Source organism: Schistocerca americana, chromosome 3, assembly GCF_021461395.2.
Source record: "Schistocerca americana isolate TAMUIC-IGC-003095 chromosome 3, iqSchAmer2.1, whole genome shotgun sequence".
In the NCBI taxonomy this organism is placed as follows: Eukaryota; Metazoa; Arthropoda; class Insecta; order Orthoptera; family Acrididae; genus Schistocerca; species Schistocerca americana.
The window spans coordinates 865,601,114-865,627,545 of record NC_060121.1 but is presented as its reverse complement, the minus strand read 5'-3'; the positions used below and the strand labels follow the sequence as shown (position 1 = coordinate 865,627,545).

Sequence of the window (26,432 nt, the reverse complement as noted above, 5' to 3'; positions counted from 1 at the left end):
ACGTTCAAAAATTGGGCAGGTCACTGACACGTTGATCCAACTCTAGCCCCTGCTCAAGCAGCTACTCGGCTTCTCACTGACTGATGGAATTGACGAATGCCCTGCTAAGGGATACCGTACCAAATTGCGCCCAACTGGCGCATTAGACCTACATCTACAAGGATACTCAGCAAATCACATTTAAGTGTCTGCCAGAGGGTTCATCGAACCACATTCATAAATCTCTATTATTCCAATCCCGTATAGCGCGCGGAAAGAACGAACGCCTATCTCCTTCCGTGCGAGTTCTGATTTCCCTTATTTTATCGTGGTGGTCGTTTCTCTCTACTTGGGTCGGAGTCAACAAAATATTTTCGCATTCGGAGGAGAAAGTTTGCAATTGGAATTTCGTGAGAAGATTCCGCCGCAACAAAAACGCCTTTGTTTTAATGATTACCATCTCAAATCCTGTATCATTTCAGTGACACTTTCTCCCCTATTTCGCGATAATGCAAAACGTGCTGCCCTTCTTTGAACTTTTTCGATGTACTCCGTCAGTCCTATCTGGTAAGGATCCCACACCGCGCTGCAGTGTTCTAAAAGAGGACGGACAAGTCTAGTGTAGGCAGTCTCCTTAGTAGATCTGTTACATTTTCTAAGTGTCCTGCCAATAAAACGCAGTCTTTGGTTACCCGGGTTCCCGGGTTCGATTCCCGGCTTGGTCAGGGATTTTCTCTGCCTCGTGATGACTGGGTGTTGTGTGATGTCCTTAGGTTAGTTAAGTTTAAGTAGTTCTAAGTTCTAGGGGACTGATGACCATAGATGTTAAGTCCCATAGTGCTCAGAGCCATTTGAACCATTTTTTTATACTTTGGTTAACCTTCCCCACAACATTTTCTATGTGTTCCTTCCAATTTAATTTGTACGTAATTGTAATTCCTAGGTATTTAGTTGAATTTACGGCCATTAGATTTGACTGATTTATCGTGTAACCGAAGATAAACGGATTCGTTTTAGCATTCACGTGGATGACCTCACACCTTTTGTTCTTTAGGGTCAATTGTCAATTTTCGCGCCATTCATATATCTTTTCTAAATCGTTTTGCAATTTGTTTTGATCTTCTGATGACTTTATTAGTCAATAAACGACAGCGTCATCTGCAAACAACTAAAGACGGCTGCTCAGATTGTCTCCTCAATCGTTTATATAGATAAGGAACAGCAAAGGGTCTATAACACTACCATGGGGGACGCCAGAAATCACTTCTGTTTTACTCGATGACTTTCCGTCAGTTACTACGAACTGTGAGCTCTCTGATAGAAAATCACGAATTCAGTCACATAACTCAGACGATATTCCATAAGCACGCAATTTCATTACGAGCCGCTTGTGTGGTACAATGTCAAAAGCCCTCCTGAAATCCAGAAATACGGAATCCATTTGAAATCCCTTGTCAACAGCATTCAGTACTTCGTCCGAGTAAAAAGCTAGTTGTGTTTCTCAAGAACGATGTTTCCTAAATCCGTGTCGACTGTGTGTCAATAGACCGTTTTCTTCGAGATAATTCCTAATGTTCGAACACAATATATGCTCCAAAATCTTGCTGTATATCGACGTTAATGATATGGGCCCATAATTTAGCGGATTACTCTTACTACCTTTTTTGAATATTGGTGTGACCTGTGCAACTTTCCAGTCTTTGGGTACGGATCTTTCATCGAGCAAACGGATGTACATGGTTGTTAAGTATGAAGTTATTGCACCAGCATACTCTGAAAGGAACCTGGCTGGGATACAGTCTGGACCAGAAGACTCGCTTTTGTTAAGTGATTTAAGTGGCTTCACTTGTACGAGGATATCTACTTCTACGTTACTCAAACTGATAGCTGTTCTTGATTCGAATTGTGGAATATTTACTTCTTCTTTTTTTGTTAAGGCATTTCGGAAGACTGTGTTTAGTAACTCTGCTATCGCGCGGAGAAGGTATTGATTGTATTTTGTCGCTAGCATACTTCACATACGATCGGAATCTCTTTGGATTTTCTGCGGTCTGTTCCTTTGGTTATACTTCTCTAGCTGAACCAGTGTTCACTCTCTACCGATCCCACCAGTGTCAGGACATTAGAGCCAATCTTGGATTCACTACTTTCGTTTTGAAATAGCAGTTAATGATTATTCACAATTCTAAAGTGGTTTAGGACCAGCCGACACATCCTGTACAATTCCTTTATTGCATGATAAAAAAAAGAATAGATCCTTTCAGTTTTAGTTCCATTCGATTTTAGCCAACCCCATACCGTATTTATTTTCTTTTTGAAGAAGGTGTTAAAAACAAAATTGTTGCTTTCTGCGAATTCTTGTACCCCGACATTTCTGTTGTTAAATGCAAAGTCTTGCAATGGAGAATCGCTCATTAGCTTTTCCGATTATTAGCGTTAAAGTTCACCATTATCAACTCGTAGCACGATTTTATTATTACCTGCAAATATTCATAAAGCTCTTCAGTTTGTTCAGCAGGATATCAGTACGCTGGTGCATAAACTAAACTAATATTCATGAAACGTATTTTATTTATTTTTGAAACAAGTCTTGCTAATCTGTCTGAATTTATTATAATTATTATTATTAGATTGGTTTTAGTCTTCTTGTATACCATAAAGCCCATTATTGAATTTCCTACCTGCTGTGTTCCTCTGTAGTGAAGCACATGTCCTGAGGCTAATAGCATTTGGACTTCGGTTTTGCACTTCTAATAACCCTCATGTATCTCAGTTGATCTTTTTTCAATCCTCTTCCAACTCAACTAAGCTCTCTTCTATTCCTAACGTTCTTCAATTTATTGTCTCTACATAAAAAGTAATACAAGCATTTAGGTTTAAGAAGTCCATGTTATTGTCTGTTCAGCTAAATTTCATGTGACTGGGAGTGCTCTATGATATGAAGCCATTGCCGGAGTTACCGCAGTTCACTAATTTCCATATTCTTTTTTCACATTGGCCGGAATACCGACGTCACAGGAACTTAAGCATGGCAGCGGGGCCTCCGAGAACGTAACAATGCTACCTATCCTGCCAGTGTTCGAAGAGTTTGCCAGTGTGCTCATAGCAATCTCAGTTTAGGTCTGAGTGCTTCGGAACGTCGGGGTCTGGTGAACATGACCAGCTGGTGTGCTTATAAGGCTCCAGCAGGGGCCTCAGAACTCCAGTTAATATTGCGATTTAGCAGTCAGCTAGTATTTCTGTTGACAGTTGGGTCCCCGTTCAGGATCAGAGTCGAGGAACGTAAGTGCAATGTTTGTTATAAAACAAATCTTCAATCATACAAGAACAGCGAGTGCATCCCTCGCTCCTTCCTCTGAATTCTTAACGTAACTAAACGTTGTGTTTTGCCACTGTGCACATCGATAAGGCTGTTGCAGCGAGAACAACAAGTTGAGGTGTGCACCAGGGTATATTTAGTATTAGTGCGTCACCTCACCATGGAAAAGTTGTAGGACAATATAAAGGATCTTAGGACCTAAGTCAAGACTATGACTTAACAGATACTTATTATCTCTAGTGACTATCAAAACTCATAACAAAAATTAACAGAGAACAAAGTTCTCTAAATCTGAAATCAGATTAAAAAATGATGCTAACACTGTGGAAAGATACCATACAGGGTGGAGGATTGAATGTAGGAAGCGCAATACGATCTGCTCGTCTGTAGAATCAGAGTTGATAACACAACAAGATGTCACAAATTATAACCAAGTTAACCGACACAAATTGTGTGCGAAAGTAAGCAAGTAAAGTGCTGCTAAGAATAAGGATCGCGCTGCCGCAATTGCGACACTTAATATTTCCCTAAATTCAGCAAACCATGCGCCCATCAGCACCAAATGGCAGCCAGGAGATAAGTGACCCTAAAGTTCAACACTCCACAACACTCTACTTTCGAAAAAACTCTATACGGTGGGCATGACTAAATGCTTTCGCCAATATGGCAGATAAGAATATCGTTTATTTCACGAAAAAACGGGAGAACCCTGCAGAAACTATCAACTCTTGGTGCACAGAACCCACCTTAACAAAAAAGAGGCTGGTATTAGGATGGGGCAGCATCCCATAGATTGGTTGAATTCTTCATGCCAAGCACAATGGTGAGGCGACTCTGTCATATTGGCTACACCAAATTTTACGCCGGTTTTTCAGCGTCTTGGTGTGTCCTCCTTTTGATGCCTATACAGAATAGGCAAAAATGCTGTGCTCAGTTATTCTCTGGGGATGGCAGTGGCAGCACGGTGCCTTCTTCTCAGGGCCAGGAGAAGAGCCCGCTCTGCTGAAAAATCGCCAAGTAGACTGCAGCCTAATTTCTGCGACAACCTCCCAGCTCCCAGGTGACCACTCTTCCTAATGAGATTCGCCGCTGCCTCCTGCCGACGAAGACGACCCAGAGACCACTTCAGGGGAACACCTTCCTAGTGAGAAAAACACAAAGCTTTCCTCCCAGCAAATGTGACCAGTACACTCTAAATAAAATTAACAACGTGGTGACAGTAATGTCACAGTGTCACGGTTAATACATTTAGATCAGAATCTAGCACAATTTGACTCACAAAGGAGTCAAAAGTTCTGGTTGGTGATCAACCCACTTATATTTGTTCCCCATAAAGCAATGAATTAGTATCGTTACCTTGGACTAACACCTGCATGATGTAAATACCTGGATTAGAGATCATAACCCACACCACTCTCCCAGAGTCCGTACCAGAATAATATGTGTTTCCATGACTTTTCACACAATACATATTGTTGTTCTTTTTCACATAATACACATTGTTTAAAAAAGTATGTTCCTGCAGGAGGTTGTGTGGGTCAAAGCTAGAAGAAAAGTTTCTATAATTACATACACAGAAACCAACACCTATTGAGATATGGGGACAATCTGTCTGCGACAATGGTAATACCATTACAATGCTCAATAACACTTCCTGTTAGGGAATGAATATTTGACTCTAGTTATTGTTGCTTTAAATAAAAATAATGAAATTGTCTCTGATGTACTAATCAGATACAAAATAACATTATGTTGCCCGTAGGTGCAGCAAAGCTAAATACTGCGCACCAACTTCAGGCAGTCAAGTTTATCAACGAAGTTCATTGTTGCCAGTTTCACACAGAATTTCATAGGTTGGCTATAGACTCTGCGTAATTAAATGGACTGAATTCAGCTCCAGCTCCCAATTTAGTGGTTTGTAAGCTTACTATATAAATAAAACACATGAAATGTACGGAAATAACGATTGGTGGTCACAGTCAAAGTTAATGAAAGTTCACACTATCACAAATAATTGGTAGTCTAATCACCATGTGATGCAGTTATCTTAAGTGCCGATAAGTGACGGAAATAATCAATGTTCCCACTGGCAAACTGAGTGGAAAATTAGACTAATTGCAGTTAACTCAAAGTCCAGATCAGCATCACTTGCTAAATTAAAAGGTTCTGCTGAGCAGGTAGCAGAAACAGCACAGAGTCCTCACCACTGCAAAATATCTTTTAAGCCCCCAGCGTACTCCTCTCCAGAACCTCCAAGCCTCTAAATCAGTTGATGACTTTACGCTACCACCACCCTTTCTTCCGACTTTTTACATACAAATGCAATCAAGAACCTGAATGTGCCATCAGATGTGCACTAAACATCTAAACGAAACTGGTACGTTATATTTACTTATACATGCAGTAGTTTTCCCACAGACTAATTTCAAACGATTGCAAATTTTTGGAGCAGTAATCGAAGTAGTTCTTGATCTCTGTGCTTTCTCTAACTGCAATACAGACAGGAGTGGCACCGCTGTCTTACAGAAATATTCCAACTCTTTCCACAGATGCAATCAGAATCTACATAGCTCTTATTTCTTTCGAACTAAGGGAAAATATGTGAAAATGTATACACAATTAATTAAAAATGATAATTATAAATACAAATCGTAAAAACTAAAAGTTTTAGGTGGTGAATAATCAAGTCGCGCACCACGTACTGCCAAGCTATCAGCGTAGTTGTCTTAGATAAAATGATAAACCGATTTAATGAGAAATTCAATTAAAAAGTCTCTTATAGGTTGATCAATGACGATATGAAACATATGAATAGCTCAGTCGTTTCGTATCCATTATCAGTACAAATTGTAAGCTTAATTCCTTTGGTTTAGTAAAAGTTGGAAAATATATTAATTATTTACTGGATTTCAGATAAACAAACGTGTTTGACGCTGTACCTTCCCACTCACATTACCCGCAAAGAATATCTACATACCAACAGAATCGTCTTTCCTTTCTCTTTAACGTAATATATAGCGCTCATCTGTGTCTGTAATAGTTTGCTCTGTAACTGTGCAAGCCTGAACAATATACACTGATAAACCAAAACATTATGGCCACTGTCCAAAGCCACGTTGGATGGTGCCTGGTGGCGTTTCGGACACGTGACAAAAGTGCACTGACGCGCACAGGAAACTGATATAGGCATGCGCATTCAAATACAGAAATACGTAAACAGGCACAATAAGCCGCTGCGGTCGGCAACGCCTATATGAGACAGCAAGTATCTGGCGCAGTTGTTAGATCGGTTACTGCTGATACAATGGCAGGTTATCAAGATTTAAGTGAATCTGAACCTGGAGCTATAGTCGGCGCACGAGCGATGGGGCACAGCATCTCGGAGGCAGCGATGATGTGGGGATTTTCCCGCACGACCATTTCACGAGAATACCGTGAATATCAGGAACCTGATAAAACATGAAATTTCCGACATCGCTGCGGCCGGGGAAAGATCCTGCAAGATCGGGACCAACGACGACTGAAGAGAATCGTTCAACGTGACAGAAGTGCAACGCTTCTGCAAATCGCTGCACATTTCAATGCTGGGCGAGCAACAAGTGTCAGCGTGCGAACCATTCAACGAAAAATCATCGATATGGCTTTCGGAGCCGAAGGCCACTCGTGTACCCTTGATGACTGCACGATACAAAATTTTACGCCTCGCCTGGGCCCATAAACACCGAAATTGTACAGCTGATTACTGGTTACATGTTGCCTGGCCGGACGAGTCTCATTTCAAATTGTAGCGAGAGGATGGACGTGTACGGGTATAGAGACAACCTCATTAATCCAAGGACCGTGAATGTCAGCGGGGAGCTGTTCAGGCAGATGGAGGCTCTACAATGGTGTGTGGCGTGTGCAGCTGGAGTGATATGGGACCCCTGATAGTCTATATACCACTCTGACAGATGACACGTACGTAAGCATCCTACCTGATCACCTGCATCCATTTGTGTCCATTGTGCTTTCTCACGGACTTGGGTAATTCCAGCAGGACAATGGGACACCCCACACGTCCGTAATTGCTACAGAGTGGCTCCAGGAACACTCTTTTGAGTTTAAACACTTCTTCTGGCCACCAAACTCCGCAGATGTGAACATTATTGAGCATATCTGGGATGCCTTGCAACGTGCTGTTCAGAAGAGATCTTCACGCCCTCGTACTCTTAGGTACTCTTCAGGTCCTGATCGCGAAGTTAAGCTCTTCTTTTTCAGTATTTGATCTTATACTCAAGCTGTTTCCTTCAAACACATAAGAATTTTCAAACGCCGACTTGTATTTCAAGTCAATCGTTTTCTATTCAAGAAAAGTTTAAAAATACGCAAGCAGTCAGTAACTTGAGATTCTATTGGTATGGCATGAGATATTATTGCTATAGGGAAGTGTGGTTCATCTCTAGAGGAGACATCATATAGGACGCTAGTGCGACACATTCATGAGTGCCGCTCGACTGTTTAAGATCCGCATCAGGTCGGATTGAAAGAAGACATCGAAGCAATTCAGAGGCGAGACGCTAGATTTGTTACGGTAGGTCCGATCAGCAAGCAAGTGTTACGGATATGCTTCGGGAGCTCAAATGGGAATTCCTGGAGGGAAGAAGATGGTCATTTCGATGAAAACTACTAAGAAAGTTTAGAGAAACGGCATTTGAAGTTGACTGCAGAACGAGCCTACTGCCTCCAACATACATTTCGCGTGGGGACCACGAAGAAAAGATAAGAGAAATTAGGGCGTTTACGAAGGCATCTACACAGTCGTTTTTCCCTCGCTCTGTCTGTTAGTGGAACAGGAAAGAAAACAACTTATTGTGGTACAGCGAACCGTCCACCACACACCGTACGGTGGCTTGTAGAGTATGTATGTAGATGTAGATGTACTGTCTGTAAACTGGTGAGCGGGGAGCGCACGTGATGGAGGAAGTGGAATTTTCCGGGAGAACGCAGTAGTTTTTGTACACGAACGCTGAGAATATTTTTACCGTCCGATAGTTTAGTGCGTAGAGCGATGACTTACGATAACTTCGTTCGTGTGCATTCCTTGTGTTAGTCATATTAGTTATTACACTACTGGCCATTGAAATTGCTACACCACGAAGATGACGTGCTACAGACGCGAAATTTAATTGACAGGAAGAAGATGCTGTAATATACAAATGATTAGCTTTTCAGAGCATTCACACAAGGTTGACGCCGGTGGCGACACCTACAACGTGCTGACATGAGGAAACTTTCCAAGCGATATCTCATACACAAACAGCAGTTGACCGGCGTTGCCTGGTGAAACGTTGTTGTGATGCCTCGTGTAAGGACGAGAAATGCGTACCATCACTTTTCCGACTTTGATAAAGGTCGGATTGTAGCCTATCGCGATTGCGGTTTATCGTATCGCGACATTGCTGCTCGCGTTGGTCGATATCCAACGACTGTTAGCAGAATATGGAATCGGTGTGTTCAGGAGGGTAATACAAATGGTTCAAATGGCTCTGAGCACTATGGGACTTAACATCTGTGGTCATCAGTCCCCTAGAACTTAGAACTACTTAAACCTAACTAACCTAAGGACATCACACACATCCATGCCCGAGGCAGGATTCGAACCTGCGACCGTAGCAGTCGCGCTCAGGAGGGTAATACAGAACTCCGCGCTAGCTCCCAACGGCCTCGTATCACTAGCAGTCGAGATGACAGGCATCTTATCCGCATGGCTGTAACGGATCGTGCAGCCACGTCTCGATCCCTGAGTCAACATATGGGAACGTTTGTAAGACATCAACCATCTGCACGAACAGTTCGACGATCTTTGCAGCAGCATGGACTATCAGCTCGGAGACCATGGCTGCGGTTACCCTTGACGCTGCATCACAGACAGGAGCGCGTGCGATGGTGTACTCAGTGACGAACCTGGGAGAACCAAAGGCAAAACGTCATTCTTTCGGATGAATCCAGGCTCTGTTTACAGCATCATGAGGGTCGCATCCGTGTTTGGAGACATCGCGGTGAACGCACATTGGAAGCATGTATTCGTCTTCGCCATACTGGCGTATCACCCGGCGTGATGGTATGGGGTGCCATTGGTTGCACTTCTCGGTCACCTCTTGTTCGCATTGACGGCACTTTGAACAGTGGACGTTACATTTCAGATGTGTTGCGACCCATGGCTCTACCCTTCTTTCGATCCCTGCGAAATCCTACATATCAGCAGGATAATGCACGACCGCATGTTGCAGGTCCTGTACGGACCTTTCTTGATACAGAAAATGCTCGACTGCTGCCCTGGCCAGCACATTCTCCAGATTTCTCACCAATTGAAAACGTCTGGTCAATGGTGGCCGAGCAACTGGCTCGTCACAATACGCCAGACACTACTCTTGATGAACTGTGGTATCGTGTTGAAGCTGCATGGGCAGCTGTACCCGTACACGCCATCCAAACTTTGTTTGACTTAATGCCCAGGCGTATGAAGGCCGTTATTACGGCCAGAGGTGATTGTTCTGAGTACTGATTTCTCGGGATCTATGCACCCAAATTGTGTGAAAATGTAATCACATGTCAGTTCTAGCGTAATATATATGTCCAGTGAATACCCGTTTTGCGGGTCGCAATGGCCGTGCAGTTCTAGGCGCTTCAGTCTGGAACCGCGTGACCGCTACGGTCGCAGTTTCAAATCCTGCCTCGGGCATGGATGTGTGTGATGTCCTTAGGTTACTTAGGTTTAAGTAGTTTTATGTTCTAGGGGACTGATGACGACAGATGTTAAGTCTCATAGTGCTCAGAGCTTTTTTTGCACCATTTTTTGAATACCGATTTATCATCTGCATTTCTTCTTGGTGTAGCAATTTTAATGGCCAGTAGTGTAATTTCCCTGTTCTGTATAGTGTTACTACATATACTAAAAAATAAACTCTCTTCGGATGTACCTGAGCAGCGTGTTGCTACTGAATTAAAAGGCAACTTGCAGAATCGTCATCTAAAACTTTCATACGGCATGTAGGGTTTATCAGCCCCCACGACAAATATAAACAGGTATAAAAATAAAGTATATTGATTAATAGTATTGCGAAAAAGAATTAAAGAGTCACTTTTTTGAAAGCCCATCATTCCCCCGCTAAGCGATGCAGAAGTTTGAAATTTGGCTCAAAGGTACGTACAACATTCCTCTGTAATGGAGCAAAAGCGTGGCGCCCTCAGGCTAGGCGACGCTTCAAACAGTAACGTTCATGCGAAAAAAGGCCAGATCTCAGAAATTCATTGGAAGTGTAAGGTGGATTAATGTCACATGGGCACCAAATTTTACCATAGTTCTGCCCAGTGTCACCGTAGACGTGTGACACGAAGGGCGGGGGGGGGGGGGGGGTTGTCACCCACCCCTCTCCCTCCCTCCCCCTTCCCACATGTCTACCTCCTCTTGACACCTCTGCTCTCGAAGTCAGTACTGCGAACCTCAACGTTGAAACCACGCGGTTTTTTTTATCGCTAGCTGAGAAAAATTTATCGAACACCCTGCCACTAAGGATAGACACGAAAAATTATCACGAGTTGGTGGAAGAGACATCAGTAGAACCAGCTCTTCCCTTAGGGCTTTGATTTACACACATTTCGCGATCGAAAACAACAGTCTGCTGTGAGAGGTGCTGCGAAACGACCCTTTTGGCAACACTGCACATTGCTCACATCCCCTGGATGGTTCACCACTTCTCTAAGGACGTCATGGTGCTGTAACTCCATTGAACATGGTCTGACCCCTTTGAAATGTAGCGTGCCCGCAGCTTCTGCTCTGGTACACAGAGTGGAATCACTATGGACCACTCAAGACCATACGACGAAATTTGAACTTAATCTGAAGCAGGAAAGGGTGTTTATGCTTTTTCAACCCTTTTGTTTCGCGTCCTCCTGTGACGTAATCAAGGGGGGTTCAACACTGACACATCTGTGAATAAAACGGAAAATTTCCTCTCAACCCCCCCCCCCCCTCTTGAGCAACACTCTCGGAGCAGCCTGTATAGCTTTGTCGAACGCTTTAAACATGTAACAGAGCCGCCCAGAGGCAACCCTTGACCGATACATAGGTGCCTGGAGTCAGGGCAACCTGTTCGACACCCTTTAGACTCTGTATATCTACAAGCAAGCGCCAGAGCGGCAGTATTAAACTATTTGTAGGGTTTTGAACAGATTGCCTACTGACAGGCTACCAGAGATCAGAAGAAGGTTGTCTCTGTACAGGTATATCCTTGAAGTGCTCTACAGAGGCGCCCATATGGCACTAAACCTATTGCCGATCTGGGGATTGGGGTGGGTTGTAGAGAGACCCTTTGCAATTTTATTCATGAATGTCTCCCCCTCCCCTCCCCCCCCCCCCCCCCCACGTTTGCACATATAAGGTGGGGTGAAAAAGTGAATGTTCTGATTCGTCTCTTTGGTTCCTCCTTGCATACCAGAGCAAAAATTGCAGTCGCACCAGATTCCACAGGGGAGAGATAACGTAGATAACATTCAATTCGATTTGGAGCCCACCGATGTCCCTAGAGAATGGCTGAATTCTCCAGTGGGTGTCAACAACATCAAAAGATTGTCAAGAACGCCTTTCTGTTGCACATCGCAATCAGACTATCGTTTTCGACAGCGAAATGTCTCTAAATGAAAGCCTCAAGTGAAGGAGTGGTTCAATTGACACTCTTTATGGCAGCATTATTGTGGCCAAGATATATACGAAGCCCACGCCTACTACAGTAGTACAAGTTTATATGCCGACTAGCTCTGCAGATGACGAAGAAATTGAAGAAATGTATGATGAAATAAAAGAAATTATTCAGATAGTGAAGAGAGACGAAAATTTAATAGTCATGGGTGACTGTAATTCGTCAGTAGGAAAAGGGAGAGAAGGAAACGTAGTAGGTGAATATGGATTGGGGCCAAGAAACGAAAGAGGAAGCCGCCTGGTAGAATTTTGCACAGAGCACAACTTAACCATAGCTAACACTTGGTTCAAGAATCATAAAAGAAGGCTGTATACATGGAAGAAAACTGGAGATACTGACAGGTTTCAGATAGATTATATAATGGTAAGACAGAGATTTAGGAACCAGGTTTTAAATTGTAAGACATTTCCAGGGGCAGATGTGGACTCTGACGACAATCTATTGGTTAAGAACTGTAGATTAAAACTGAAGAAACTACAAAAAGGTGGGAATTTAAGGAGATGGGACCTGGATAAACTGACTAAACCAGAGGTTGTACAGAGTTTCAGGGAGCGCATAACGGAACAATTGACAAGAATGGTGGAAAGAAATACAGTAGAAGAAGAATGTGTAGCTTTGAGGGATGAAGTAGTGAAGGCAGCAGAGGATCAAGTAGGTAAAAAGACGAGGGCTAGTAGAAATCCTTGGGTAACAGAAGAGATACTGAATTTAATTGATGGAATATAAAAATGCAGTAAATGAAGCAGGCAAAAAGGAATACAAACGTCTCAAAAATGAGATCGACAGGAAATGCAAAATGGCTAATCAGGGATGGCTAGAGGACAAACGTAAGGATGTAGAGGCTTATCTCACTAGGGGTAAGATAGATACTGCCTACAGGAAAATTAAAGAGACCTTTGGAGAAAAGAGAACCACTTATATGAATATCAAGAGCTCAGTTCTAAGCAAAGAGGGGAAAGCAGAAAGGTGGAAGGAGTATATAGAGGGTCTATACAAGGGTGTTGTACTTGAGGAAATATTATGGAAATGGAAGAGGATGTAGATGAAGATGAAATGGGAGATATGATACTGCGTGAAGAGTTTGACAGTGCACTGAAACACCTGAGTCGAAACAAGGCCCCGGGAGTAGACAACATTCCATTAGAACTACTGACAGCATTGGAAGAGCCAGTCCTGACAAAACTCTACCATCTGGTGAGCAAGATGTATGAGACAGGCGAAATACCCACAGACTTCAAGAAGAATATAATAATTCCAATCCCAAAGAAAGCAGGTGTTGACAGATGTGAAAATTACCGAACTATCAGTTTAATAAGTCACGGCTGCAAAATACTAACGCGAATTCTTTACAGACGAATGGAAAAACTAGTAGAAGCCGACCTTGGGGAAGATCAGTTTGGATTCCGTAGAAATATCGGAACACGTGAGGCAATACTGACCCTACGACTTATCTTAGAAGCTAGATTAAAGAAAGGCAAACCTACGTTTCTATCATTTGTAGACTTAGAGAAAGCATTTGAAATTGTTGACTGGAATACTCTTTTTCAAATTCTGAAGGTGGCAGGGGTAAAATACAGAGAGCGAAAAGCTATTTACAATTTGTACAGAAACCAGATGGCAGTTATAAGAGTCGAGGGACATCAAAGGGAAGCAGTGGTTGGGAAGGGAGTGAGACAGGGTTGTAGCCTCTCCCCGATGTTATTCAATCTGTATATAGAGCAAGCAGTGAAGGAAACAAAAGAAAAATTCGGAGTAGGTATTAAAATCTAGGGAGAAGAAATAAAAACTTTGAGGTTAGCCGATGACATTGTAATTCTGTCAGAGACGGCAAAGGACTTGGAAGAACAGTTGAGCGGAATGGATAGTGTCTTGAATGCAGGATATAAGATGAACATCAACAAAAGCAAAACAAGGATAATGGAATGTAGTCGAATTAAGTCGGGTGATGCTGAGGGAATTAGATTAGGAAATGAGACAGTTAAAGTAATAAAGGAGTTTTGCTATTTGGGGAACAAAATAACTGATGATGGTCAAAGTAGAGAGGACATAAAATGTGGACTGGCAATGGCAAGGAAAGCGTTTCTGAAGAAGCGAAATTTGTTAACATCGAGTATAGATTTAAGTGTCAGGAAGTCGTTTCTGAAAGTATTTGTAAGGAGTGTGGCCATGTATGGAAGTGAAACATGGACGACAAATAGTTTGGACAAGAAGAGAATAGAAGCTTTCGAAATATAGTGCTACAGAAAATGCTGAAGATTAGATGGGTAAATCACGTAACTAATGAGGAGGTATTGAATAGGATTGGGGAGAAGAGGAGTTTGTGGCACAACTTGACTAGAAGAAGGGATCGGTTGGTAGGACATGTTCTGAGGCATGAAGGGCTCGCCAATTTAGTATTGGAGGGCAGCGTGGAGGGCAAAAATTGTAGAGGGAGACCAAGAGATGAATACACTAAGCAGATTCGGAAGGATGTAGGCTGCAGTACGTACTGGGAGATGAAGAAGCTTGCACAGGATAGAGTAGCCATGAGAGCTGAATCAAACCAGTCTCTTCACTGAAGACCACAACAACAACATGTATTGTTGTAAATACCAATGCGCAAGCTGTACCCGTTGTGGGTAGACCTCTTTCCATAATGCTTCGATTATCAGCAGATGCTATGGTTGGACTGGCGTTCATGAACAATACGCCACACGTCACTTTAACACGTCTGCACCGGTGTGCCATCTGCCGAGTGCTGGTAGCTGGGTCCTCTTCAGACATTGTCAACACGTCTCCTCCAACTGTAGTGTTCGAGCTGAGCGTGGACGACCTGCATCACGTTTCGGCACCTACCAGAGGATAGACAGTGGACTGGGGATAGTACTCGCAAATACCAAACTCGAAGTGCTACTACTTTACTCTACAAAGGATACACCTCAAGCAAAATACGTACGTGCAACTTTACAGCTTTGCTGAGGCGTCACCTGCTGACCGCAAATGTCAAATGATGTGGTGTACGTCTGTTTGGACAACGTTCCACATACAATCTTGCAGCAGCTCTCCGACTGCCATCGGCTTTACCGTATGCGAGCCCCGTGTCGGTGATTTCTACAGCTGTATACTGGTACATGTCGCGCTGCTGTCAATAACATTTCTGCACTGGCAGACCACAAAACACCCGCAGTAGGATGCGCACAGAGGCTGTGCGGAGGAATGTAGCGCATGCGCAGGGTTGTTATCAGGCTCTGGTTGGCCATCCGCAGTACACAGACGGCTGCAGGGTAGCATACCGCCGAGCGGAGTGGCCGTGCGGTCTCAGGCGCCATGTCACGTATTGCGCGGCCCCTCCCTCTGGATGTTCGAGTCCTCCCTCGGGCATGGGTGGGTGTGTTGTCCTTAGCATAAGTTAGTTTAAGTAATGTGTACGTCTAGGGACCGATGACCTCGGCAGTTTGGTCCCTTAGGAATCCTACATCTACATTTTCATCTACATCCATACTCCGCAAGCCACCTGACGGTGTGTGGCGAAGGGTACTTTGAGTACTTCTATCGGTTCTCTCTTCTATTCCAGTCTCGTATTGTTCGTGGAAAGAAAGATTGTCGGTATGCCTCTGTGTGGGCTCTAATCTCTCTGATTTTATCCTCATGGTCTCTTTGCGAGATATACGTAGGAAGGAGCAATACACTGCTTGACTCCTCGGTGAAGGTATGTTGTCGAAACTTCGACAAAAGCCCGTACCGAGTTACTGAGCGTCTCTCCTGCAGAGTCTTCCACTGGAGTTTATCTATCGTCTCCGTAATGCTTTCGCGCTAAATAAATGATCCTGTAACGAAGCGCGCTGCTCTCCGTTGGATCTTCTCTATCTCTTCTATCAACCCTATCTGGTACGGATCCCACACTAGTGAGCAATATTCAAGCAGTGGGCGAACAAGTGTACTGTAATCTTCTTCCTTTGTTTTCGGATTGCATTTCCTTAGGATTCTTCCAGTGAATCTCAGTCTGGCATCTGCTTTACCGACGATCAAATTTATATAATCATTCCATTTTAAATCACTCCTAATGCCTACTCCCAGACAATTTATAGAATTAACTGCTTCCAGTTTCTGACCTGCTATATTGTAGCTAAATGATAAAGGATCTTTCTTTCTATGTATTCGCAACCCATTACACTTGTCTACATTGAGATTCAATTGCCATTCCCTGCACCATGCGTCAATTCGTTGCAGATCCTCCTACATTTCACACACAATTCACACACATTTGAACAGTTGGTAGCATGCCTTCCGTATTAAGACACCAAAACTAATCGGAACAAAATGTCACAGCCATTCGTTCTCAGACTTCGACGCTCTCCGGCGCCCAAGCTGTGCGCTTCCGGATATGGGTACCATCTCGAAAACCAACCAGTATACCTTCCCGCACAATATAGTAAGCGTTGTCGGTGTTTTGTTTTAGTACTACCTGCATATTTGAATATGTGCCCACTTTGATGCCAGGTACGGTGTAGATAAAAGCTGCCCAAAGGCCTTTACTTTGCAGCAAAAGTCGACATTTGTTGCTGGAATATTGTGATAAAAGCCGTGATTATCAGCTAGGAACATTGGAAGGACTTCAGCTCGGTGTATTTTATTCTGCAGATATTTCCAGAGCATCTACCGGCGGTGGATATTTAGCTGCTGTTTCGTCTCACTTCCGTAATTCCCGAATTGAGGGAGAGTTTCACAATTTTTTTTTTTTTTTTGTCGGTGGATGATTAGTATCTGCATACCGTTGGATCCTCTGTGAGTAATTAATAAGCAAAAAAATGGTTCAAATGGCTCTGAGCGCTATGGGACTTAACTGCTGAGGGCATCAGTCCCCTAGAACTTAGAACTACTTAAACGTAACTAACCTAAGGACAGCACATACATCCATGCCCGAGGCAGGATTCGAACCTGCGACCGTAGCAGTCGCGCAGTTCCAGACTGAAGAGCCTAGAACCGCTCGGCCACAGTGTGCGGCAATTAATAAGCAAAATTTACATACAATCACTTTAAAAAATATAGTAATGGACACCACAAGAAACACAAGACGCTCCTCGTGACGTAACTGCGTAGAGAGCGAGGTCCACGAGAAAGACAGACCGCGGCGCGTACGTCACGAAGGTAGTCCTGAACTCGCTCGCTCACTCGCTCAGCTCAGCAGACAAAATGCGTTTGTAAACCTACTAAGCCGGCCGGGGTGGCCGATCGGTTCTAGGCGCTACAGTCTGGAACCGCGCGACCGCTAAGGTCGCAGGTTCGAATCCTGCCGTGGGCATGGATGTGTGTGATGTCCTTAGGTTAGTTAGGTTTAAGTAGTTCTAAGTTCTAGGTGACTGATGACCTCAGAAGTTAAGTCCCATAGTGCTGAGAGCCATTTGAACCTACTAACTCGCAGCTGGGAGTGTAAGTACTAATGAGAATTGCATCTTCCACTGGAATCTGCTATTATGAAGTCTTACTGATTAACAGTACTACAGCAAAATTTAATTTAAGATCAATACTCGATATAAATGGTATATCGGCTTGCTTATAGCGTTTAGTCTCTTCTGCTTAACAGTACTCTTTACATGCTGGAAATGGCGCCTTATGCAACTGATATTCATTTTAGCATCATTTTGTTTTATTGTGCGCCAGTACAGCTATAACAAATTATAATTAGGCCCATGGACTTTCCATCATTATAGGACTAGTAACAGTAAGATTCCATAATAGCGGATTCCAGTAGAAGATTCAGTTTTAGTTTGTACGGACACGCCTAGTTACGAGTTAACAGGTTTAGTTCGTCTGCTGAATTGAGCGAGAGAGCGAGCGTAGGACTACCTTCGTGACGTACGCGCCGCGGCCTGTCATTCTCGCAGGCCTCGGTAGAGAGAGCCTGGACTGAGGTGATTCGTCTGCAGTTTACATACAGTACTATACCGATACTTACGTTCCGCTATTATTGAGATACTGATATGGTTTTAGCATAGGCGTCCGCAAGGAGGGAGGCGGGGGCGGTAGGGGGGCAAAGGGGCCCTAACCCCCCCCCCCCCCTGGCCCCCCGTCACGACTCTGGTATATGGAATACAGAGTCTCTATTCGTTACAGAATTCTCATACACTTCTAGAAGTCATTTCTCGTGAGTCAGTAAATCTCTCGTTAAGCCAGTTGTAGCATTATGTGGCTGATCACAGCGAGTCAGTACTACAACAACTATCATCTTCTCTTTGGAAACTGCAACACCAGACATCCGCTTAGGGGGGGCTTCATTCGTTCGGGAGTCGTTCTCTGAGAGCGCTGCAGTACAGTGGATCAAATGAAGGCGAAAAGAAGAGGCCTCACTTCTGTGATTTATTTATTGCGTTCTTCGAAGTACTGTCAAGTTGGTTACGAGGCGTCTCCCAGCTGTAGCGGAATCTAATTCCCCTTCTCGATCTTCTTAAGCTAATCAAAAATAGCTAAACGCAGTGCTTCCTGGAGTATTGTTTCGTTTCACATAATGCACTGCAAAAAAATGGTTCAAATGGATCTGAGCACTTAACATCTGAGGTCATCAGTCCCCTAGACTTAGAACTACTTAAACCTATCTAACTCAAGGACATCACGCACATACACGCCCGAGGCAGAATTCGAACCTGCGACCGTAGTAGCAGTGCGGTTCCGGACTGAAGCGCCTAGAACCACTCGGCCACAGCGGCCGGCGAAGTTTGGGTATGGGTTTTGAGTAATGATGTAGATGGGTTGCATATACGATCGTGTAAGAGCCTAATGAGGTGCGTCCTACGTAACTTTTAAATCCCGCGTTCTGCGTCCGTGGTCAGTTGCTCCTTGTTCTATTCATAGCCCACTTACTGAAGACGAATGTTGTCAGTTTAGACCAACAGCACCATACTCTTACTATTTTCCAGCCATATGTTGATCATGTTCTGGTGTTGTTAGAAAGACATGAAGATATTCTTTCGCTGTTGTTCTGTATGAACGAGCTTCTTCTTCAAGCAAATACATTCCCCTGGGCACGAGTTCATTTTCACAGATACCATAGTGCAAGTTTTGTAAAAGGCGATCAAAACGTTTCCGTTTGAGGGCGTTGCTGCAGCTTATAAGCAACGTAGCGCGACCCAGATGCGAGTGTGTAAGCACTGACGTGTAGGTAAGGGGATAGTGTGGCATTCGTGTCCTTCCAACGTGCGGCTGGTAAATGCGGAAACGTGAAATATGGCGACGTTATTACCAAATATTCAAGTGGCCACTGATACCAGCATCGTTGCGCAACACGTCCAACTTGTCTGGCAACTCTGTGAAAGGACCGTCCTGCCATTCGGAAGGCCACAGTTTGAGCCCTTTCAAACTCACTCAGTTGGCTATAGGAAGCACGAGTGCGTCCCCGTGGCATGGTTGCCTGATTGCTTAACATGTTTGCACCACTCTGCGTCTTCTGGCTGCGAGCGTTCGTTTTTAAAAGAGTAGACACAGATGGCACCCTGGTAGATATGCCGCTAGGCTATCTGTTGAATTTTCCAAACAGGACCGACGTGCTGTTGTTCTTTTCTTGGCTGCTGAAGGACAAACACCGGTAGAAATCCATAGGAGAATGTATATGGGCGGCATATCTATCGAAAACCACCGTTCTGGAATGGTGCGCGACTAGGTGTGCCGCTACTGCATGATAACGCCCATCCCCGTACCGCAGATGTCGTAATGCAGAAATTATGCCAACGCAAGTGGGAGTGTTTCGAGCAGCCGCCCTATCGTCCTGATCTCTCCCTATGCGCTTGTCGCGTCTTCAGTCTCTTAAAAAAGGCCTTTAAGGGTCGGCGACTCCTGTCAGAGGAGGAAGTGCAGCAGACAGTTATGGATTTCTTCACGCAGCAGGACACAGTGTTTCACCAAAAGAGTATCGCGAACCTAGTGCGCCGGTGGGATTATTGCCTCAGTGCTCACGGCAATTTTTCCTGACTGACATACCCATTCTGGACTGTACGGCCATCGAACGCAAACTTTTTGATCACTCCTTACGGTGTGCTCACCCCATATTTTCCCATTCTCAGGTCCCATAAATGATTTCATAACCCATTACGACTTCTTAGAAAGTCATCATTAGCTGTTCTGTTTGAAAAAAAAAAAAAACAAAATGGGCTCCGTAATATTCTAAACCGAAAACTGACAGTGGCTTTCCTACACAGCTATACGCGCTTGAATGCTGAAATCATGAAATAGAACAAAACCCCAGGTCCTATGGAATCCCTATCACAATCTTTACCCAGATCACGGCTGGGTTAGACCCTCTGTTAACTACAATCCATAGTAGATCCCTCTAACGAAAAAAACTGTGCCCAGTTGTTGGAAGAAAGGACAGGTCACACAGGTTTCAAGAAGGGTAGCAGAAGTGATTCAAAAAACTACAGTTTAATATCCTTATCATCCATTAGTTGTAGAATCTTAGAACTTATTATGAGCTCAAACATAATGTGGTATGTTGAACAGAACGATCTCCTCCAGGCCATCCTGCATGGATTTCGAGAACATAGATATTGTGAAATCCAACCCGCACTTTTCTCATACGACGTAATGAAAACCATGGATCACGACAGTCAGGTAGATACAGTATTTCTCGATTTCCGAAATGCATTTGACTCAGTACCACACCTCCGCTTACCAAGAAAAGTACGATCATATGGGGTATCAGACGAAATAAGTGACTGGATTGGGGATTCTTAGTAGTGAGAACGCAGCATATTATCTTGGATGGAGAGGCACGGCAGATGTAGAAGTAACTTCAGTTGTGCCCCATGGAAGTGTGTTCGGACCTTTGCTGTTCATGTTCCGTATTAATTTCCTTGCGGAAAATATTAATAGTAACCTCAGCGTTCTTGCAGATGGCGCAGTTGTGTACATCGAAGTAGAATCTGAACGAAGCTGTAGAAATATTCAGACCTTGATAAAATTTCAAAATGGCGCTATGATTGGCAGATTTCTTTAAATGTCTAAAAAAATAACTTAACAAAACAAGAAACATAGTATCCTATCAATACAATATCAGTGGGTGATAGCTGGATTCTGAAAACTCATACAAATACTTGGGTGTAACACTTAGAAAGGACATGAAGTGGGGCGATCACATAGGTTCAGTCGTGGGTAAAGCAGGTTGCAGATTTTGGTTTATTGGAAGAATACTAGGGAAATGAAATCAGTCTACAAAGCAGATTGCTTACAAATCTCTCGTGCGACTTATCCTGGAATATCGGTTCTGTACCAGATGGGACTATGAGGGAATATCGAACGTGTACAGAGAAGGGCAGCGCGAATGCTGACAGGTTTCTTTGACACTCGGGGAGAGTGTCACTGAGATGTTGAATGAACTGATCTGTCATATTCTTAAAAAAAAGGGTTCAAATGGCTCTGAGCACTATGGGACTTAACTTCTGAGGTCATCAGTGCCCTAGAACTTAGAACTACTTAAACCTAACTAACCTAAGGACATCACGTACATCCATGCTCGAGGCAGGAGTCGAACCTGCGATCGTAGCGTTCACGCGGTTCCAGACTGAAGCGCCTAGAACCGCTCGGCCACACCGGCCGGCACGGCTAGGTCACTAGCGTTTGTAGAAATGAAAAAAGACAAGGAAGTCGACATGAAATGCTGCGGACAAATCCGATATGCGACGAAACGGAACGACGGACCTGTCGTACACCTTTTATTGTGCCACTTACTTGCGGTTACCATTATCAGCAAAGTGGTTGTCGCCAAGGGTGAACGTGCATCGTTTTCCTTTCAATCCTTGCTCTGAGCGGGATAACCAGGCTGCCAGCTTGTTGATGTTCAGAGTATCTAATGATAAATCAATAACTAAATATACAATCCTAAAACTGGGAATATACAAGGTATATCAGAAAGAATCAGCCAATTTTTAAAAAATCATAAGTGTTATGTTATTTGAGATATATGCGTGGAGCAAACTCTTGAGTTTTACGTGGTTCTCGCTAGGTAGCAGCAGTGTCTGCCGACTTCAGTTCCAGTGAAAATGGTGTCAGGATAACAAAAAGCGTTTTGTGTTGTACCTTTTCCGCAGTGCGGATCAGTAGTAATTGTTCGGCGTGACTTTCGTACTAGGTATGGCGTGGATCCCCCTACAGCACAGAGTTTAGACGATGTCAAGAACAATTCCGAGAAACAGGTTTTTTGCGCACAGGGAAATCGCCGAGCCGTCTCCGAGTGTCTGCCACAGACGTCGAACGTATCCACCATAGATCCACAAGGAGTCCGCAGAAATCCGTTCGCTATGCAGCTCGACAGCTCAACATGGCCTCGATGTCCGTCTGGTGTGTGTTCAGTCGACGTTTACACATGAAACGGTACAAAATTCAACTACTGGAAGCCCTTCGTGAAGGCGACAAACAACAAAGTGTGGAGTTCTGTAATTTCATACTTGGCAAGATGGAGGATCACAGTTTTTTCCACGCTTAGTGTTCAGTGAGGCAATATTGCATTTAAATGGAAGGGTGAAAAGTTACAATGTGAGAATATGCGGTACGGAACAACCATAAGAAGTTGTGCAACATGAGAGGCACTCTCCAAAATTAAATGTGTTTTGTCCTCTTTCACGGAAAAAGGTGTATGGTCCATTTTTCTTTGCCGAGAACACTGTTACAGGAAGCACATGTCTCGATATGCTTGAGAACTTACTTTTGCCACAGTAGGAGACTGATTCGAACAATTTCTTTTATCAACAGAATGGTGTGCCGCCACATTGGCATCTGGAAATGCGAGAATTTTTAAAACAAAGGGTTCCTGAACAATGGATCGGTCGCACTGGACCAAATGATGCAGCCTTACATTACTGGCCTCCAAGGTCACTGGACCTGATTGTATGTGATTATTTCATGTGGGGCGTCTATATAAGGCGCTGTTTATGTGCTACGCTACCAACAACAACGAATAAACTAAGACATCGCATAACACCAGCTTTGAAAGCTGTAGTTCAAGACACGGTCGCCGCAATGTGGGAATAGTTTGAATATCGCATTTACATATGCCGTGCATCTCAATGGGGGCATATTTAACATGTATGATGTTGTTGTGGTCTTCAGTCCTGAGACTGGTTTGATGCAGCTCTCCATGCTACTCTATCCTGTGCAAGCTTCTTCATCTCCCAGTACGTACTGCAACCTATATCCTTCCAAATCTGCTTAGTGTATTCTTCTCTTGGTCTCCCTCTACAATTTTTACCCTCCACGCTCCCCTCCAATACTAAATTGGTGAGCCCTTCATGCCTCAGAACATGTCCTACCAACCGATCCCTTCTTCTAGTCAAGTTGAGTAACAAACTCCTCTTCTCCCCAATCCTATTCAATACCTCTTCATTAGTTATGTGATCTACCCATCTAATCTTCAGCATTCTTCTGTAGCACCACATTTCGAAAGCTTCTATTCTCGTCTTGTCCAAACTATTTATCGTCCATGTTTCACATCAATACATGGCTACACTCCATACAAATACTTTCAGAAACGACTTCCTGACACTTAAATCTATACTCGATGTTAACAAATTTCTCTTCTTCAGAAACGCTTTCCTTGCGATTGCCAGTCTACATTTTATATCCTCTCTACTTCGACCATCATCAGTTGTTTTGCTCCCCAAATAGCAAAAATCCTTTACTACTTTAAGTGTCTCATTTCCTAATCTAATTCCCTCAGCATCACCTGTCTTAAGTCGACTACATTCCGTTATCCTCGTTTTTTTATGCTGATATTCATCTTATATCCTACTTTCAAGACACTCTCCATTCCGTTCAACTGCTCTTCCAAGTCCTTTGCTGTCTCTGACAGAATTACAATGTCATCGAAAAACCTGAAAGTTTTTATTTCTTCTCCATGGATTTTAATACCTACTCCGAATTTTTCTTTTGTTTCCTTTACTGCTTGCTCAATATACAGATTGAATAACATTGGGGAGAGGTTACAACCCTGCCTCAATCCCTTCCCAACCACTGCTTCAATATGTATGAAAAGGTACAAAAAAAAACCTTTTAGAGTTTCCCGTTCATCAGAAAACAAAATTCATTGTATATGTTTATTAGTTTCAGAAATATAGAAATATGGTAATATAGACGTGATTCTTTCATATTCACCCTGTATTTACAATGTGCAGCTGATTCTTTTTTTATTTTTTTTATTTGGTGGAACACTGATCTGCTGATATTTCTAGCAACGATATGTCAATATATCGATAATTTTTCTCGATATGTCATGGGCTGACGATGTTTCTTAAATATCGATATATTGGGTACCCGATGTTATTAGAAATGTCAACAGTCCCAGTGTTGGGTGCATGGCACAGTAGTGTGGTACTCCGGTGTGTGCAGGTGCTGAACGCGGACTTCTTCGCAATGGAGCATAAAATCGATATATCGGGTACCCGATGTTTTTAGAAATGTCAACAGTCCCAGTGTTGGGTGCGGGTACAGTAGTGTGGTATTTTGGTGTGCGCAGGTGCTGAACGCGGACTTCTTCGCGATGGAGCCGCGTCTGATGCAGCTGACGCCGGACGAGAAGAACGCGCTGATGGAGGCCCGCGCGTCGCGGCGCCGTAAACCTGGCGGTTCGATGGAGGTCGCGGCGGCGGCGGCGGCCAAGGAGGCGGCGCGTGCCGCGGAGGCGGGGCTGCCCGAGGTGCACATGCTGCAGGCGCCCGTCGGCTCCTCGCCCAACTTCGCCAAGCACTCCGTCATGGCGCCCAACTTGCGCCCCTCCGAACACTCCGAGTCCTCCTCCGTCTCGCGCAGCGTCAAATAAACACTCTGCCCAAATCGCAACGCACGCCGCGTCCTCTTCTTTCCCGTCACGCCCCACGCACTCAGACGTGAACGCGAGCCGATGACCGCGTTCACTGTGCGAACAAAAGCATCCGTTATCCCGCTACGTAACGCCCGACTGACCGCTCGCTGTCACGAGAGACGGACCTGTCACTACGTGGGTGATTCGGACAAAAACCTTCAGTGGTGCTACACTGAAGAGCCAAAGAAACTGGTACACCTGCCTAATATCGTGTCGGGCCCCCGAGACCACGGACAAGTGGCATGGACTCCACTAATGTCTGAAGTAGTGCTGGAGGGAACTGACACCATGAATCCTACAGGGCTGTCCATAAATCGGTAAGAGTACAAAGGGGTGGAGATCTCTTCTGAACAACACGTTGCAAGGCATCCCAGATATGCTCAATAATGTTCGTGCCTGGGGAGTTCGGTGGCCAGCGGAAGTGTTTAAACTCAGAAGAGTATTCCTGCAGCAACTCTGTAGTTATTCCGGATGTGTGGGGTGTCTGATTGTCCTGCTGGAATTTCCCAAGTCCGTGAGAATGCACAATGGACACGAATGGATACAGGTGATCTGACAGGATGCTTTCGTACGTGTCACCTGTCGTCGTATCTAGACGTATCAGCGGCCACACGCCCCACATCATTACAAAGCCTCCACCAGCTTGAACAGTCCACTGCTGACGTGCAGGGTCCATGGATTCATGAGGTTGTCTCCATACCCGTACACGCCCAATCGCTCGATACAATTTGAAACGAGACTCGTCCGACCAGACAACATGTTTCCAGTAATCAACAGTCCACTGTCTGTGTTGACGGACCCAGGCGAGGCGCAAAGCTTTGTGTCATGCAGTCATTGATGGTACGCGAGAGGGCCTTCGGCTCCGAAAGCCCATATCGATGATGTTTCGTTGAATTGTTCGCAAGCTGACACTTGGTGGCCCAGCGTTGAAATCTGCAGCAGTTTGCGGAAGGGTTGCACTTCTGTCACGTTGAACGATTATCTTCAGTCGTCGTAGGTCCCGTTCTTGCAGTGTCTTTTCCCGGCCGCGACGATGCTTTGGTTGTTTTGGTTGCATATGAAGTACCACTCCACTGTGTCTGCCTTCAGAATGCGCCAGAGGTTTACGTGTAGTTGAGAGTTTGGGATTCTGTGCGTGTTTTCTGTGTGTATGTTTGTGTTTGGTGTTTTATGCGTGTGTTAATAGGTCCCTAAAGAGGCGTGTAAGGATTAATTCTGGGCGTTTGTGAGAAGCTTCTGGTGGTTCGTTTGCTAAATTTTGTATGAGAAAGTGGGGTGAAGTTTGTATTGTTTCGTAAGATTTTGTGGATTTGTCTTGAATAAGTGTGTAAATGGTTGTTTGGCCTAGGAAGTGTGTTGGGGACTTATCTACCAGCGACTGAGATGACACGGAAAACTTTGTCCTGGAGACTTTGCAGTCGGGTTAACGTGTGTCTGACGCCATAGCCCATACCTCCGAGCCGTACAGGATGACTGGAAGTTTGAGCTGGCGCCAGGGGAGGAGTTTACACTGGACGGTTATTCCGTCGCCTTCCAGCAGGGAATATAACTTACAGAAGATGGCGCAGCCTTTGTT

At 44.2% G+C, this 26,432-nt stretch overlaps 1 protein-coding gene across 1 annotated transcript in view; it reads left to right on the top strand.

Moving 5' to 3' along the window:
- LOC124606443 (testis-specific serine/threonine-protein kinase 1-like) overlaps nucleotides 1-24,814 on the top strand; it is a 79,579-nt gene extending 54,765 nt beyond the window's left edge. The window contains exons 4-5 of the mRNA XM_047138425.1: nucleotides 24,512-24,658; nucleotides 24,707-24,814. Coding sequence (XP_046994381.1) covers nucleotides 24,512-24,658; nucleotides 24,707-24,814 — 255 coding nt within the window. The remainder of the gene's footprint in view (nucleotides 1-24,511; nucleotides 24,659-24,706) is intronic.
- The last annotated feature ends 1,618 nt before the right edge of the window (nucleotides 24,815-26,432 follow it).